Raw genomic sequence first — 18,506 nt, 5'->3', positions numbered from 1 at the left:
ATGAATTGAGTAAGGCTACACATCGGTGTCCGGGAGAGGAGGAATGGGTGAGTGGTGCCCCTCTCCTTAGCAATTTATGGCGCACCGCGCCATATTATGGGGAGGGATAGGACGTGTCCTATCTTTTCCACGGCTACGGCACCATACCGGTCCCATACAGCAACATGTGACCTTTGCCGTGTATGGGGGACGTATATAAGGCGTATATACGTTGGTCATATATGTCCCCCTTAAGAATCATATATAAATTATATTTTCTTTTTACAAACATAACTAGAGTCTCAAAAGGATACAAAAAAAGGAATCTTTTATTCTTTCATTCATTTTGATTGGAACACATGAATAGTCTTCCCTGGAACAGTTGTTGTCATATACCAAATATGCCTCAGGCAGTTCCTGTGCAATTAACATCAGAAACAGTAATTATTTTTCACAGGATAGAATTTATTGTTATGAAAGTAGTGTTTAGCTCCTCTTCTTTTTCTACAACGAGAAAAACAAATTACAATGGCTATGGTTTTTCTTCTGTTAAAGGAAACCTACCATTTGCTTTTATGCATTATGAACTAAAAATACCTTGAGAATGCTGCAGCTACGCTGGTGCAGAAACATATCTTGTTTAATCCCTGAATTTAGTGGTTTTGGTGAAAAACAATTATAAAAATTATAATAATGAGGCTATGACGCTCCTTTGGCTGACTTGACACTTCTCCTCTTACCATATTTGTGCACTGCTTCAGAGAATGATGTGTTGTCCCTGACAGGCAGAAGTAATCAATCTCTGCACCATCTCTCAGCTGCTGTTTATGAGTCATCCTGCTCAGTTTGATTAGTCCTGTCTGGACGGTTCAGAAAGTTTGGTGTGTCATGTATTTATGTAGGCATCGGCTTTCCCAAGGTCCTGAATTTTATCATTGTTTTTTTAGCAAAACCACTTGGATCTGGGATTAAACAAGATATTTTTCTGCATCAGTGTAGCTACAGCCTTCTCAAGGTATGTTTGGTTAATAATGCATGAAATCAAATGGTACATTTCTAATAAATTTGTGCAGGTATAAAAATGTGGTAAATTGCCATGTGTGGGAATATTGGAAATTGCCCAGCACAGCCCAGCTAAATAACTTGCAAACTAGGTACAAGTCCTTCCATTATGTCCACGCGACACAGTTGTGTTGCGGTTGCTTTTTGTCCAACCCTTTTTAATACTGTGCACTGGTAGTGTGTGTTCGTAGTTTGCAACATATTTATAACTGATAACAGACTTAATTCTGTGGCAACAGCATGAAGCCAAGTGCACAAAACAATTGGTGCAACAGTTTGAGACATCCTGGAAACAGATTTGATTACCTTTGAGTTTGCATCACTATTAAAGGGGTTGACCAACTTCCCAAGAAAATATTCATTTTTTTTTCCCCTTAAACTAAAGCCACTTACCTGGTGATTCCAACAGTTCACTAGAATGAGTGAGCGGGCGCTATCTTAGATGCCTCCCTACACATTCCATGCACATCTCACAGTTATAGAGTTGCCATGACCAATCTCTGTGCATGCGCAGCGCTTCAGAGCTGTCCCTCTTCTAACATAGTGGAGAGGCAGCTGTGAACACACAGCAGAGGATGGGCTTCATAACGGGAGCACCAACAGGATGGGAGGAAGTCATGTGCTCCTTCTGTCTATTGACTCGGCAGGACAGACACGAGGCAGAAGTCAAAAGAAGATGTAGAAGTGGAGGTCTGGAAAGCACAGCAGAAGAAGGACAACGCTAAATAATTCATAATAAAGGAAAGTTAGAAAAATGTTGATAATCCTTCCCCCCAGCAATGACTAATTTTTATATTAAAACCCCTTTTAATAATGTGGTGCAACTTGCACAAAGCAAGTGCATAGAAAATTAATGCTAAGTGCCCCAGGTTTAATATATTTCACTTGCTGTTAGATTGTTTTAAGATTTATTATCTTGCCACAGAATACATTGCAAAATACTGGATGAGTAATAAAGGTCCTTGAGTAAATCAATGGACACATTATCCGATTCTCTTTATTGAAAACGGAAGTATTCTCAACCTGTTTAAACTATTTGCATTATTTGATTTTCTTTTAGATTTTTGATTGGAAGGAACGGATGTGTGGGTTGATATTTGATTATGAGACAATAAAGTTGTCTTTATTAATGTCAGATGAACCCTTTGTCATTTCCTATTGGGGAAAATCTATATACAAAGAGAGCTTTTGCCAGATTTAAACCATCCATGAACTGTAGGTAGGTTATTAATGTGTTATATAATGTATGGTCGCCAAATCATGTTAAATGTTTCAGGTAAATACTGTACTGGTATGTGGATGACCTTCTGCAGTTTGTCCTGTATGTGTTAGAAGTAAATTGTTTTCATATACAACAAAACTCTTAGTTTTTCTAGAAAACAAAGAAAATGGTCAGCGGACATTGCAAATTTTCTTTAAAATATTATTTTCTTTATTTAGTCCACATTAGTAACAGCAAAATAGAGCAGAATTTCCATGTAGACTCACTTTCTACATGGGAAGTCTACATGGAAGTTTATGGACAGTTATAGCAACATTCAGCTTGTATAAGGAGAGTGTATTGTACTGTGGAGTAGACAGCTGGAGTTGAGCGATTGAGCATTTGATCAGACAATACATCTAATGTAAAATCTACAAAAAGGAAACACAAAGGGTCCATGGATCGCATTTCCATTGAACTTCCAACGTTTTCGGGAATTGCACAGCTAGGACAGGTATTTAGCAGGGGATTTTGGTGGAGAGATCGTATTTTGGCACAGCGGCACTGGCTTTCTTGCGACAGAAAAAAATCTGGTGGAGGCCCCCACTGAATATAGCATACATACACATCTTCCTGCTCACTATCTACTATTCCCCAAGTAATACATATACATACAGCCACCAACCCCCCAGTAATACATATACATACATCCACCAACCCCCCAGTAGTACCTATACATACAGGTGACAACCCCCCCCAGTAATACATATACATACAGCCGCCAACTCCCCAGTAAAACATATACATACAGTCGCCAATTCCCCAGTAATACATCTATATTCAGCCGCCAACCACTGAGTAATACATCTATATATCTACCTCAACCCCTACCAGACATGAAGTCCCATGTACCATACACCTCAGCCCGCATCAGGCAAACAGTCCCATGTAACATATATCTTATACCACTGCAACCCTTACCAGACATATAGTTCCCTGTAACATACACCTCATGCCATCTCAACCCCTACCAGACATACAGCCCCATGTAAGATGCCCCTTCAACCCCTAACAGGTATTCAGTCCCATGTTACATACTCTTCAACCCACACCAGACACACAGTCCAATGTAACATGCAGTACCATGTAACATACACTTCATGCCACCTTAACCCCTACCAGATCTGCAGTCCCATGTAACATTTACATCATTCTACCTCAACCCCTACCAAACATGCAGTCCCATGTAACATACACCTCATGCCAACTCACCCCTACCAGACATGCAGTCCCATGTAACATACAACTCATGCCATGTCACCCCTACCAGACATGCTGTCCCATGTTACATACACCTTATGCCACCTCAACCCCTACCAGACATGCATTCAAATGTAACATACACCTCATGTCATGTCACCCCTACCAAGCAAGTAATCCCATGAAACATACACCTCATGCCATGTCATCCCTACTAGGCATGCAATCTCATGTAACATATTTTTCCTGTGCACAGTTGTCCATTAGTCAGTACATATTTGTAATCTTGTAACTACATTTTTCTATAATAAAACTTATTAATTTTTGATTATCTTTGTTGTGGAACCCCTTTTCTTTTGGTTTGAGTATATACATACAGTAGTGCATTATAATACAGGTGGTTTGGGAAGTAGCCCGTACCCCAAGCCTTCGAGGCGGCCCATGGCTACCCAAAGCATCCTCACAATTTTATACTGAGAAGGACCTTCAGTCATGAAATCCTTGTAAATCTGTTCCTGCTCTCAATACACATGTACACAAGAGCCATTTCAGGAACTTTGAAGGTCCTCCAAAGGTCCTAAAACAGCAGATTAAGAGCAGGCAGAAGAGACACATCCTCCATTCCCCAAGAAGCCTGATTTTAGTACCATATGTAGGAAGTGAACTGTGGTATAGTAGCTTAATGTTATTAATTGTGCATTAAACTATTACATATGCCATAACCTTAAAGTTCACCTGATGTTTCTAGCTCTTTTTGCTTGACTTTGTTTTACTGATTTGCCTTTTGCCTCACTATGATAAGTACTTTGGGGGACATTTATCAGGAGGCACACTCCATGCGACTATTTTTATACTGTCTTCAGGATCACTATTGCCTTTCAGATTTAATAAAGTGTTGTTGTCTCTCTGTTGCCTTACACGACTTTGCACCAACTTACAGCTGATAATTCTGACAATTACTGTTTCTATTTGTAAAGAAATGACCTGCGCAACTTTTTGATGGTAAAAAGCCGCCGGTTTAGCAATGATAAATGTCCACCTTTGTGTCAATTCAACTTCATTATCAGACTCACATGCCAACTGTTTATCAATGCTCCTTTGTTCAGGTAAATCTTAACAGGTTAAACTTCTTATAGGGAAGAGAAGTAGTTTCCGGTCTTGTAGTTTGTATTATGGGGATGTTTTATAGGTGAAACAAATAATCTTGGTTTTTAGTTTTGCTTCTGCTGATTTAAAACAATTTTGTAAGGTAACTATTGTAGGATTTCTATGTTATCTTAACTCTTTAGTGTCATTTGTGCCTCAATGACCAAGACCTATTTTTAAAAAAATGTCATATGTCATTTGATCTAAAAATTGCTGATTTTAATTTTCGCCAACAACAAAGAGTTAATAAAATTGTATCAATTAGTTATAGATGCCTCAAAATTAGGTACCAGACAAGTGCATCTCATGTGGCAAAAAATAAGCCCCTATATATCCACATTAAAAAAAGAAATAAATTATAGCCTGTGCATTGTGACAATGCCAATCTGTTCTGAACAGTGTTACTTCCATTCTATGCCCGGCCGTGTGCCCCTACAGCAGGTTACCACCACATATGAGGTATCGGCATACTCAATTGGGTATCAATTTGCAGAGGCCTTGAGATACCAGGATAGTGGAAACTACCAACAAATGACCCCATCTGGAAACTTAAACCCTCAAAAATTTTATCAAGGGTTATAAGGCATCTTTATATCTACAGAGGTTTCAATAGTTTATTTTCCAGGTGAAGAGATCATATCAAATCTGAGAAGCACACAATGTACCATATCTTGCATTATTTGCAACCTATAGGTTGGGGAGGGTCTTTCTTTGGTAATTTTTTTTCTCTGAGTGCTTGGTTACTTTAGGTTTACAGGTTGCATGTTACAAACTGTAAAACCTATTATTTTCCATCAGTACAGTCTAATGGGGCTATATTTGGAGATACCGTACATGTTTTATCAACAACATTTCATGGTGTCTTTGGATTTTAGATTACATTTTGTTAAGTTTCTCATGGGGGATCCAAAAGTATTATGTTAGTTTTATTCTATGGGTAAATGTGATTGAAACCATGTGATGCCCCATTTACATACTGTTTATGTTTGTTTAATTTGGAAAAACTTAATTTTTTGCACCACCATTTTTATTTTTGTGTCTAAGAAGCTGTGTGGTGGCTTGTTTTTTGGCGGGATGAATTGTACTTTTTATTGTTCTTATTTTTAGCACATCACTTTTTAATCTGGTTTTAGAGTTATAAGATAGACAAAGTTTAGATTTTTTTTACCTTTTTCACTAAATGGGATCAATAATGGCTCATTTCATTACATGGGTTGTTATGGACGTGGAAATAGCTAATAAGGATTTGTACTGATTTTAACTCTTGTTTTACATTGTATGTTGTTTTATATGTATACGGAACATTTAGCATATTTTAATTAATGTTACCTTTCATTGTTTTTTTAATCTTTAGTTTTAACAACTTTTTTAATTGTCTTATGGGACTTGAACAAGTGATCTTCGAATGTATTGGAGCGCATTAGTAATGTCCAAACTGTTAGATCCTCCAGGAGTGAATGGGGTGAATACTGCACTTCCTATGCAATTCCTAATAGAAACTGTGCCAGGTAATTAGGACATGAAAAGGCAACACATTGGCTGCAATGACTGAAAGAGAACCTGTCAGGTTGATTTGGAACACTAATCCACTAATCCTACAGGTTTTTTGACAATTTGTAGATCACAGTATGCCCTGTTGAGATCTGAAGAAATCGGCATTGTATACAGTTACCATTCTAATACTTTGAACGCTGCTTCAATTACAAGAAGGTATAACTTCCATATTGTTTTTACTTCTATGCTAGCCAGAATTGTGAATGCATCAGACCTTTGAATGGTGAAATGGGATATTGATATTTTAAGGCTTGTGTAGACTAAAGGATAATGAGGACTGGTCTCTGGTACTGTAGATGGCTGTAAATATTGTTGTTACACTACAAGTCTTTTTAATGTATGTCAATCTATATGGATATAAACTAGTATAAATGCATACGATTTTTAAAAAGCTATGATAGAAATATAATAATAATTGTTAGGCTGTTAATAATCTATAGGTGTAATTAGAGAAATTACCAAACAGTACAATGAATTTTTGTTATAATATATTGACCGTTTTAAATAGGTGAGTTTTGTCAATATAATGTATATAATGTATATATTCATATATATTCATGGGGACTTTTGCAACTGCATAAGGACGAAAAGTTTGTAATGTACTGTACAATCATTTTATGAACCAGTTTATAGAAGACTGACTGGAACTGGTACACTGAAATTCTAACACTGCCTCCTTCTTTGTAAAAGACCTTGGTAACATTGACTACAACATTACTTTTCGTTGTCTAAACTTTTTAAAACAAACACAAGCCGAAAATACAATTTATGATCAGCTCTCCGGAATATACAGTACGCAGAAAAATATACCACAGTGAGAAAGATTGACATTGGGTAATAATACTCCAGAATTTACCAACAGTATAAGAAAACAACTGGACTTCACATCCACATGCTATAATCTATTGGTATGAGGCTACAATGAGATCAATAAATTGGATATTATTAGTCTATATTTTTAATCAAATTGCATGACATCACAAACCACCTCATTGCAACATAAGGCTAATGTTTGTGCACCATTTTTAAAAACCCTTCACAACAAGATGGATTAACTAAGAGGTTCCGCCATCTCAGCATTTCTAGTTAATCTACTCCAGGTCGGGCATGGTATAGGTTTCACCTATATCTCACTTATATCTGTGCCAGCATTCTTGTGCAAGCTATAGTAAATTTAGTGGGAAAGTGGAACCCCGCCCAGTTTCCCACCATGCCTACTTTGCACAAAACTGTCATGCAGGCTGCAAAACAAGAACAAAGTCACCATTTTTTGGCTGTGCATCAGGAATTGGGACTTTTTAAAATCCTTGTCCACCAGTTTTCATGATAAATTTAGTAGAAAATTTAGTAGAAATTTAGTAGAAAATGTCTTCAATTAATCTTTGAAAATTTTTATGATGATGTTGCATATTAAGACTCTATATTATCAGGGACAAAGCTGCAAATGTCACATAAAAATGCTATCTGCCTAATGCTAAATAAAATCAGTTGCAAAATAAGGAAATAAAGAAAAATACTGAGCACGCAAAGTACCTAAGATGGGAACAACAGATTATATACATACTTGGAATAGAAGATACACTTACACAATGATTTCTGTTAATTCAGCTCACAAGTTACTGTGTTCTGTTTTTTTAGTTACGCTAAATTGTGTAAATGCTGTGGAATTTCTAGTTTGCTGACAATAGTGTTTTTCTTTTAAAGTAAAATAACACGCAACAATTGACATTTTCGACCGAAATGTCTAAAAATTACATTTGTGTAAATATCGCATTGTGGTTTCGGAGCCCAGCACTAGCACAAGTTGTGCACAAATAGATGCTATGTAAAAGTTCTTGTTCAAAAATTACAAATTCTATCATTTTAATGGAAATATATATATATTATATCAGACACCCACACTGATGGAGGGATAAGCCTTTACCCACACTGTGCAGAAATAGTACAGCATCTGTTAGTAAAGCGTCAAATAATTTCGAACCACAGACCATACCAATACAAATGTACTACAATTGATTGATAACATGTACATGTGGGACCTACTGATTAGTAGTCAACAAACTGTGTTTCAATTTATCCAATAATACATTTTTTTATACAAACAAAAGTTTAATGTGTAATGTTATTAGGTTTATGCTAAAATTCAATAAATAACAGATATAAATCTATTCCTAATAAAATAAACAATGTCTCATTGTTCATACTAAATTTAGTTATATCAAATAACAAATATAAGTTATAACAAATATAGTATGAATAATGATATGTCTTTTATATAATTATAACTATAAAGAGATAGAAATAAAAATATATAGATTTTTTATCTGACCGGAGCTCCAGATGTTCACAGAGGTTTTCACTCCAAACGTTCACAATAATTGTTCTCGTTTGTCCTCCGTTCTGCTCACAGCACAAATCCACAGATTTCCAGATAAGAGTAGCCCACTGTTCAGACCCACGCGGATGCAGCTTTCGTTCCTCCTATTGTTACCACCGTTCACCACAGCGGACCACTAGAAGAAACACGCACTCCAATCGTGTAGAATGTCTCCATAAAATGTTTTAATAAAATTAAATACTACTGACAAACGTTTAGTAAAAATGCGCATATCTATAGAAAGGATACCAGCCTCACACGACCACCCGACCCTGGGTTTCGTTAAAGCTAAGAGTGCAGCACTACACCAAATAATTACTGTATAACTTGTTTTAAATAATTTCCTACTTGTTGATTTATATCATTAAAATTTTATCATTAATATTGTAGATCAATCAGACTTATTTTGAATTCCTTGTAACATGCTTTGCAATACATAAGAGTGGAACTCATAAACCTTTTGGCACTGTTCCATGATAATTTTTTGCAGGAAGAAGTTGTCAGAAATAATGGAATACGTCCACATTCACAGATTGCACTGTAAATAAAGAAAAGATCATTAAGCTGTCAAGACACATAAAGTGTTGCACGCCCTTAGCTTATCAATGACCTCCACCTTCTTTCCTAAGCTAACCCACTGGTGGAAACTGGTTGACATTCCCTATGTGTTCAGGGTATGTGTTCTGAACAGATGACAACAAACAGAGAAACAGACAGACATAAGTGAAGTCAGGATAACTGGGCCAAAACAAAGACAGTGGCAAGGTACAGAATTGTTTTAGAGAATAGTCAGGAATGTAGCAAGGGTCTAAATACACAGCAATATAGCAATAGAAGAAGTAGAAAAACAAGTGTCTAAAAGCCAGTATAACCATTGAGGTTATGCAATGAGGGGTAGGTATATATGAAGTTTCCAGACTCTGCCCTGGCCACTGTTCCACCTGGCCGCTCACCCACCGAGACACACACAAACACAACTTCAAAAGGATTCTATAAAGCTGAAGCAATGAAGGTAAAACTGAAGTAACCACAGATGACTGAATGTAAGTAAGTGCAATTTAAATTAAAATAACTCATAACATTCTCTAAAATATAAGAAAAAAGTAAAAAAATTTAAAATAATTAAACTGTCCTGTCAAGTTATTTTAGGGAAAATACTAACACTACAGGGTCCTCATGATCTATTTGTAATAACACCTCACCCAAAATTACCATTCGTAATTCAGGCCTCTTAATTAATGTAAAAAATCCATTTTATTATGTCCCTAAACAACCTTTTAGCTTTCCTTACTCGTCTCTATGGAATCAATCTGATTTATATTGCAGGAAGTATGACTTGTGTTTGATAGTATATTTATATTACAATTTGTAGGATTGGTGGATACTTAAACTACTTGTCCCTTATTCCAAATATCACACAGATTAAATAGTGCAATTTTTTCCAGGATGGAGTAAGGAAAACTACCTCAAATCTACCTTAAAGGTAGCTCCCTTAACTTAAAGCATGACCAAAAGCCAAACCAGTATATCTACTCCAAATTGAACAGACTTCTAAATGTAGGATTGGCTATATGAGAGGTTATGGACACAAGGTCAGATTCCCAAAATCCCTAGTGGAGCATGCATGGCCTTTAATTTTACGACTCCCCATACGGTTAACTCTTTCTTCCCTGACCTGCGGCCATGACCTCTCATGCAGCCAAACCAGTTCCCTACACTGTCCTGAAGAGATGCAAACACATCAAAACAATGCTATCTACAGTTGGATATCAGTTCCTTTCTGAAAAAATATGCTGGTTAGGTAATTATATCACCGGGCTTCTGACGTTAAGAGGTCTTCAATGTAGCTTTAAGGAATAGTTCTCCTAACTCCAAACTAGAAAACAATTTGCATATTTAATTCCCTGGATTCCCATACATGGAATTTAAGTCTCCATAAATGACTTAATGGCAAACTTTCAGACTAAGCAGTAATTAGAGTGCCCTCATGCATTTTTTTATGGGTCAGGGACTGGGCAATGGGGAAATGTTTATTCAGTCATTTTGATTGCTGGGTATGGGATAGATACAAAAATTGATGTTTTTTCTTATAATAAGAAATGTGTAATAAAAGGAGATATTATTTTTTATTTTCTTTCATATGTTTATTTTAAAAAACACTAAATTTCAAGTGACGTCAAGTTGATTTAGACAAATAAGGAAATGCCTGTGAAGCGTGCAACAATTTATTACTCCACATATGAAGCAATTTGTAAATCGTAAGCACCGGTAACATAATGACAGGGGCGTGTTCTTAGGATGGAGAATACATAAGGCACATTGTCAATGAATGGTTGGTACAGGGAAAGCCTGAAAACTGGTGTAGAATAGTCACCTGCAGAGACTGTGCAGCACATCTACTATACTAACAATTTAATGGAGAACAATGGTAGTAAAAAACATCAATCAATTCTTAATCAAGGAGAAGAAAATGAGATGGTGAGATTTCTTGATTGTCTTGTAATCTAATATAAGGTTATTCTATTTGTTATCAGTTTATTATGTGCCAATATAGTCCTATAAGGTGTAAATGTATGTGTAACACTTTTCACAGTTATTATGGTAAAAGTATAAAGTAAGTTTAGTATGATTTATACTGATGCTAAGAAAAGTATTGGAATTATATGAAGCATAAACACTGCAACCATAATCATGCTATAACATATTCATGGAAATGTGTGAACTGGTCTCAATATACTTTTCCATTAAGTTGATTGTTTTATATAATCTCCAAAAACAGTTTTTTTTTATTAAAGATGACAAGCTACATAATTCACACAAAACTGTGTTCTCCAATCTGAAAATTACCCCCAATCATTTGTTAAATTAAAGTTTAAGAATATTTGCACCTTTTTCACTCATGCAGAATTCAGTAATAGAAGACCTATGGTTGAATCAGAATTGGCATCTCAATTTGTTTAATTACCACCACATCATGTTTATCTCATATCATAGACATTACTGACAGGTATAACACTTCACTTTCAGCATTGGTATATTCACAATTCTCTGTATTACAAAAACTCTAGAACTAAATAATCAAATAATCACTTTATGAATGAATAAACCATAATGCTATTTACCACTTGTTGCATCAATCATCATTCATTGCTTGACTCTAGTGGTTATAAATCCTTTCTTAGTCATGTGATGGATATGCAGGCGTTATAGTCACAAACCATGAAACTGTGAGAAAAATAAATTCTGTAAAAAAATTAGAGACTGAGAGAAATATTGCCAAGCAAAATAAAAGTAATAAATTATTTATTAAGTATATAAATGACAACAATATTACCCTTATCAAGCCCCCAGTAAGTCACATGCCACCTTTTCTTGGTCCTCCATTATCTCTTTAACCTAAAAATTATTTCAATGAAACCCCTAAGGGTAATGGCTGGTTACATGTATGAATTAAAATTGTTTTGCTGGAGGCTAGAAAACAGAGACAGCAACAAAGAAGCTGAAGAGGTTGGTACATTAGTGTATTCATGAAGGTATATACTCGTGTATAATTCAACCCAAGTATAAGCCGAGGCCCCTTATTCTGCTACAAATAACTGGGAAAACTTTTTGAATTGAGTATAAGTCTGTATAGGTCACTGCCTCTCCAGTAATGAAATGCCCTATGCAGCCAGTCCCTCTTCCCAGTAATGAAATGCCCCATACAGCCAACCTCCCCTACTGATGACATGCCCCATGCAGCCAGCCCCCCAGTTATGAACCACCCCATGCATCCAGACCCCTCACACTGATGATGAAATGCCCCATACATGCCCCATGCAGCTAGCCCCACAGTTATGAAGCACCCCATGCATCCAGACCCCTCACACTGATGATGAAATGCTACATGCAGCCAGCCCCCCAGTTATGAAGCACCCCATGCAGCCAGACCCCCCCACACTGATGAGGAAATCCCCCATGCAGCCACTAACTAATTGGAGTGCTAGTGAACTACTTCTTTGTTTGAATGCCTGTAACCTCTATATATTTCTATATACATTATTAGCAATCAATGTCATGCACTTATACTTAGGGATTCCTTGTTTTAAAAAGAGGGCTCAATTGGTGTAATTTGTTTAGCCATGATTTCCACTCTAATGAACTGGTATTCTGCCATTGCTGCTGGGAGTATACAGCCTTAGGCTACATGCACACAAACGTATGCTCCTCCCGGGCTAACCATACTGGCCATATTTGCAATTGTCCATGCAGTCTGCTGTCTTTGGGCATTCAATAAACTGGTAATATTAAACTGATTCTTTATGCATTGATTTACTAGTTACACGTAAATGATGCTATGTAAACAAGCTACATTTTCTGGTTTCTTATCTGGAGTGTCTCCATTCCCCCCACCTGCCTTTATGATTTGGTCCTGTAGTGTTTTGTTATGACCCATTATGGGATTTGTAAAGGGAATCCCTTGTGTATGCAAAAAATCTCCTATAGAAAATATGTTTGAAATTGAGTAGTCATCTCAATAGGAGTTATATCTAAGACCGCATTTTGAACATCTATAAGTCTAAGTATAAAGTAACCAAACATGTCAGGAGTGCAGTCATGTCTTTTTCAATGAATTACAGTTAATATGTGGCACAATTTTTTTTTTAAAGGAAGTATTTGGTTACAAAGAACAACCATACAGAAGATTTCTCTGTGTTCTTGGATACATTGTTACCCTTGGCCTTCTGTGGTTAATTTTCTTTTGGAAGCCTGAATGGCATGTATGGGCACATTGTATTCCATTCAGTTTGGACGACGCTGACACTATATTGCTGAAAACAACAGTGAGTATAAGCATGAACTGTTCAAATAAGAAGTGGGATTTATATCAATTTACAACATTTTATGTTGAATATATTACACAAATAAAAAGGGCATTTAAAATAAATACTAAAAATTGATCAATAGAAATATATAGCTAGAAGAATATCATTGTGAATTTTCAATATAATTTTTTTTATATAATCAAGGATGAATTTGGGCAATATTTTAGAAAGAAAGTGACATGGATTCAACTTCAGAACCTCAATGTTTCACTCAATACAACATCAGCACAGCCACTGATTGCTGACGGCAAGTCTATCATTAACAAGGCAATACGAAAGACAGATCTGAAGGTGATTTCAATTCAATTAGTGTATGAAATAATGTAACCATCAATTTATAATGTAGATGTAGAGTAATATTGTACCTGTTATATTGTATATGGCCAATTTCTTACTTGGAGTTGCATTGAGAAAATAAATTAACCATAATGTGTTTTATATATGTAAACAATAAGTATGATGAAACAATTAAAATATTATAGAAGAAATAATACATTTCCCCAAATTAGTTCTTAAAAGATTCCTTTTTGACATTCACAGGTGAAACTGATCAAAGTTCAAAAAATCTGCTATGTTTGGGATGAAGAGGAGCAACAGTTCCGCAGAGCAGGGTAAGTATAGAGACTCTTTCTACTAAACAAAATTGCACACTGAACAATCTTACAACTCATCTCAATGTGTTCCATCTTGTATTTGTGCTGTAGGGTTCTTGAGGACAACTTTACATGTTATGACATTCATAGCAAATTTGCTTCTGGGTTAACAAGTGGAGAGCAGAGCATCAGGTAACTTCAGGTGTTACCATCAGTCATGTGCAAAAATCTACTCTTAAAGAAAATGGCTGGTTTGGAGAGTTATGGGGAACTAAAAATGTGTGTAAGGATATCTATATTGGCTAAGAGTTGTATAACACAGTGTGTTGTACATTTTGGGATAAGTAGTATGTGTCGAACATTAACAGAGTATAATAACATATTAATTATTGATAAGTAACTGAAGACCCAATGTAGGTGCATAGTCCTTTATTTTTCTGTTAAAATAAATATTTTAGAGTAAATATTTCCGTGGCTCTAGAATTGTGCTTTGTGTTCTACCAAATGATATTAATTAATTAACCAATCTTTTCAATATCGACATTGCATTATAAATTATATTGTTCTTTCTCTTTAGACGCTCTATTTGTGGACCCAATGCCATTGAAGTTGATATCGAACCAATTTGGAAACTGCTGTTCAAAGAGGTATTATGTTTAAAATTTGTTTTGATCAACATTTTCAGAAAAAAAACACCATTGTGAACAGTGAAAGTAACAAAAATCTGTATTTTCTTAGTAAATAACAAGAAGTAAAATACATAGAAAAATCTTAAAATGAAAAGAAAAAATGTGAATAAGAAAAGCAAAATATAAAATTTTATTCTAAAGGGAAAGAAGTTCTATTCTAGAGCAGTTTACTGTATACGATTACCACACAGAATCATGGCTGTAAAAGGGTCTGCCAACAGTATCTCACATATACCTCTGTTCTATCTTGGCTCTAAATTGTAACAACCCATTATTTGTTTGGCAAAGTATGATAAAATATAAATTGTAACAATGAAACCATTTACAAAACAAAAGGGTGATTCAGCTCATGGGACAGTGATGGCAAACCTTTTAGAGACCGAGTGCCCAAACTACGAAAAAGACCCGCTTATTTATCGCAAAGTGCCAACAGAGAAATTTCATTTTTGATTTATACTCCCTTTTCTGTCACAGTTTTCATTAATACCAGCATTCTGAGGACACCAATAAAGCAGAAAATAGTCCCAGATAGCTTTGTCACTTTATAATAGCTCTGTGCACAGCAAGTCCTGGGCTGTCTGGGACTGCAGGAAGATACCTGGAGTCATCTCTGGTGATGGCCTGAGTGCCCACAGAAAGGGCTCCGAGTGCCACCTCTGGCACCAGTGCCATAGGTTAGCCATCACTGTCATACAGGGACATTTACTATTTTATCAAATTTACACCTGTTTAAAAATGTGTATTTACAGTTATTTCCCTTACAAAATTAGGATTCCGATCTTTCTGTAGGTTCACTAAAGTGTATCAGCACCATGGACAAGAGTCGTGCTCAGTGTGTTAATAGTATACAGAACAAATGGTTTATCATTCCTGTCACATTGGCCCACATTTATCAAAACTAGTGTAGTCTGTACTATGTGCAGTTTGCCTGTGGAGTGTGCAGAGCGCAACAAATTCAACCAAACTGGAGCTCATGGTGTTCATTAATCTGGCGCCTCCTGCACTGCTCTGAAAGTGTGTACAATTTTTTTTTGCTGCACTTTGTGGCGCAAACTCTGACTAAGCACTAACTTGCCCCTTTAGGTGCACATTTTCTTGTCTTGTCGGACACAGAGCAGCAGCAACACAAAAGTGGTGCAGAGACATTATAAATACACATGCAAGCAGTTTGCACATTCTTTCTAGTCCGAAGTCAGACAGAAAACAGGCACAAACACTTTATAAATGTGGGTAATAGTGTAAAATATTGGATCTATTGATACATTTTATAGAGATTTTTTACAAAACGTAATCAAACCATGGCATATAAATCAAAAGAAAGAAGCGACACTCACCGATGTGTAGATCCTTTTATTTCACAAAGGTGCAGTACAGGGATAGAGTGGGGCCTGGCCATGGCAGCGCTGAAACATGTGAATACAACCAAACTTCAGCCTACATATAGAAATAACAAAAAAAAAATAAACTATTTGTGACATGACTTAGGGTATTTCATAATCCTAAGGTAAACAATAGGGGAAATCTCAACACATATTTCACAACAGTTACAACATTTGCGTCCCTTGTGCTTTCTGAAAATGGGGCTTGTTAGCAAATTATAGGAAGGAATATGGCCTGATCGATTTATTATAATGTATACCATAAAGTGACATACAATATAGCTAAAATGTACTCCAGATTCTTTAGGCAAAGGATATGTGTCTTTTTCATTATGAGGCTTTATGATAATGCATCTTCTCTCTAATGAAAAAAATATCAAGATTGACATAAAAACTGATAGCCTTCATAAATTTCCTGTGTTAAACTAAAACATTTATATTATTTTATTTTAACTTTGTAATGGCCAATTGCGGGTGTTAACAAGCAGACCTGTATAAAAAGCCCAGCAAGTTTGCTGGTAGCATTAAAGGGATAACACTAGCAATTGGTGACAACACCGTTAGTGAGTGTTCAGATTCAGGCCTGGGTACCCAAACCCAGACTTTTGGTCCAGGTTTCGCTGAACCCGTCAGACTCAAATTCCCTTGAGTCCGCTCATGACTACTTATGCCCCATTTACATATGAAAAATAACTTTAGAACTTCACTTTGCCACATCTATCAGAAAAATGAAAGGTTTGATATTAAATGTGATAGTAAGATACATCTCCAGAAAGAGCCAACAGAAATGGCCTCAAAAGGTTCTCTTTAAAGGATATGGATAATAATCTGACTAATAGATGGAGTGACAGGTTGTGCATGCATCCTGCTACTTCACTCATTTTTGGAAATTGCAGAGCACTGCATTTTGATGTATGCCACTCTCATTCAGTCTCTATGAGAGTCAAGGAAATAACCAGGCACTTTGCTTGCCAACTTCCTGCATTTTAATAGACAATAGATGGAGCAGCAGGATGGTACAGTTGGATCCTTACTAGTCCATATTGTTCTTCTCATACTATTGTGAAGAACACCATTCTGCACTCATGTCTTCTGATAAGTTAGCAGATGTCCGTCACATCTGCAATGTGTTCTTCAGTGAAGAACACATTGCAGATGTTTCCATACATCTGCTAACTTATCAGAAGACATTAGAGCAGAAAGGTGTTCTTCACAATAGTATGTGAAGAGCAATATGTGTGAAGAACACATTGCAGATGTTTAACATGGGTCATTCTCCTTTTTGAAGTTCCACAAATATTCAATTGAATAAAAAAAAAATGAAGAAACAGGACTGACTTCCTTATTTCTCAATTTCTCAATGACACATTTTATTGGTCCCCTTGAAAAATGCTCGAGTCTCCCATTGACTTCAATGGGGTTCGTTATTCGAAACGAGCACTGGAGCATCGGGAAAAAGGTCGACTCGAGTAGCGAGCACTCGAGCATTTTAGTGCTCACTCATCTCTAATCCTTATCAATCAGATTGTTATCCACTATCTACAGGATTGGGGACAAGAATAAACTTGGCTTAACTCCTTTAATGAATAAAGTTTCAGAGCAATTCATAAAAGCTATCTTTAAGTGTACAGAACATGATAGCTAAAACAATCATAGCACATAAGAATAGAAATATATAATGAAAATATTAAAATTTAACATCACCATGAATGAGCCGTGTGTACAATTCTCACTGTACTGTACACCCAATGCTTCATGAATCATGACAGTATTAAAATGATGTGATTCCACTATTTCTTTGATTGAAATTACATATAATTTTTTCAAATAATAGGCACAGCTAATGGATAATTCACTAATTGTTTCATTGTCTTCATTTTTTTCAGGTCTTAAATCCTTTCTATGCCTTTGAAATGTGTAGTCTGGCCCTTTGGTTGGCTGTAGGCTTTATAGAATATTCTATAGCTGTTATCATTATGACTCTCATATCAATCATTTTTACAGTGCATGATCTTAGAAAGGTAAATATGAATTATAAATCCTGTTCAAATATTCTAGACCTTCTGAATACACTGATCTAGGAAATTATACTGTATATGCATGACTTGCATGTGATGTATCAATGCTCTGGTTAGCAAAATTTACTATTACCTGCACCTCCATCTACTATTACTTTGCAGTTTACAGTTGAAACATACACCAGATCAGACTTGGTATAGTTTTTAATTCCAGCTAAATAAGTTATATACAGTACTGGAATTACTAAGAGGTCAGAAACTTAAGTAATTCTGGCAGGTCAAGCACCTGGTTTTAATAAATCGGCCCCAATGTTGTTTGATGTACTCTTATAATTGTAAAACAAGACTTCTGTATAACTGATATACATGTATTTTCTACAAAG

At 36.0% G+C, this 18,506-nt stretch overlaps 1 protein-coding gene and 1 long non-coding RNA gene across 2 annotated transcripts in view; one reads left to right on the top strand and one right to left on the bottom strand.

Annotated features, from left to right (window-relative positions):
• Positions 1–352: 352 nt before the first annotated feature.
• On the bottom strand, positions 353–16,162 carry LOC140122128 (uncharacterized). The gene is made up of 5 exons (XR_011854254.1): positions 16,061–16,162; positions 11,702–11,822; positions 8,532–8,715; positions 1,435–1,596; positions 353–483 (listed from the first exon to the last, which is right to left on the bottom strand). It is a non-coding gene; the product is annotated as an uncharacterized lncRNA (long non-coding RNA).
• Positions 10,929–18,506, top strand: part of LOC140122126 (probable cation-transporting ATPase 13A4) — a 38,346-nt gene continuing 30,768 nt past the window's right edge. The window contains exons 1-7 of the mRNA XM_072142620.1: positions 10,929–11,057; positions 13,229–13,402; positions 13,589–13,735; positions 13,985–14,055; positions 14,149–14,229; positions 14,615–14,684; positions 17,992–18,126. Coding sequence (XP_071998721.1) covers positions 10,995–11,057; positions 13,229–13,402; positions 13,589–13,735; positions 13,985–14,055; positions 14,149–14,229; positions 14,615–14,684; positions 17,992–18,126 — 741 coding nt within the window. The 5' untranslated portion in view covers positions 10,929–10,994. The remainder of the gene's footprint in view (positions 11,058–13,228; positions 13,403–13,588; positions 13,736–13,984; positions 14,056–14,148; positions 14,230–14,614; positions 14,685–17,991; positions 18,127–18,506) is intronic.

Source organism: Engystomops pustulosus, chromosome 3 (assembly GCF_040894005.1).
Source record: "Engystomops pustulosus chromosome 3, aEngPut4.maternal, whole genome shotgun sequence".
Taxonomy (NCBI): domain Eukaryota; kingdom Metazoa; phylum Chordata; class Amphibia; order Anura; family Leptodactylidae; genus Engystomops; species Engystomops pustulosus.
This window is presented reverse-complemented; position numbering and strand designations above follow the sequence as displayed.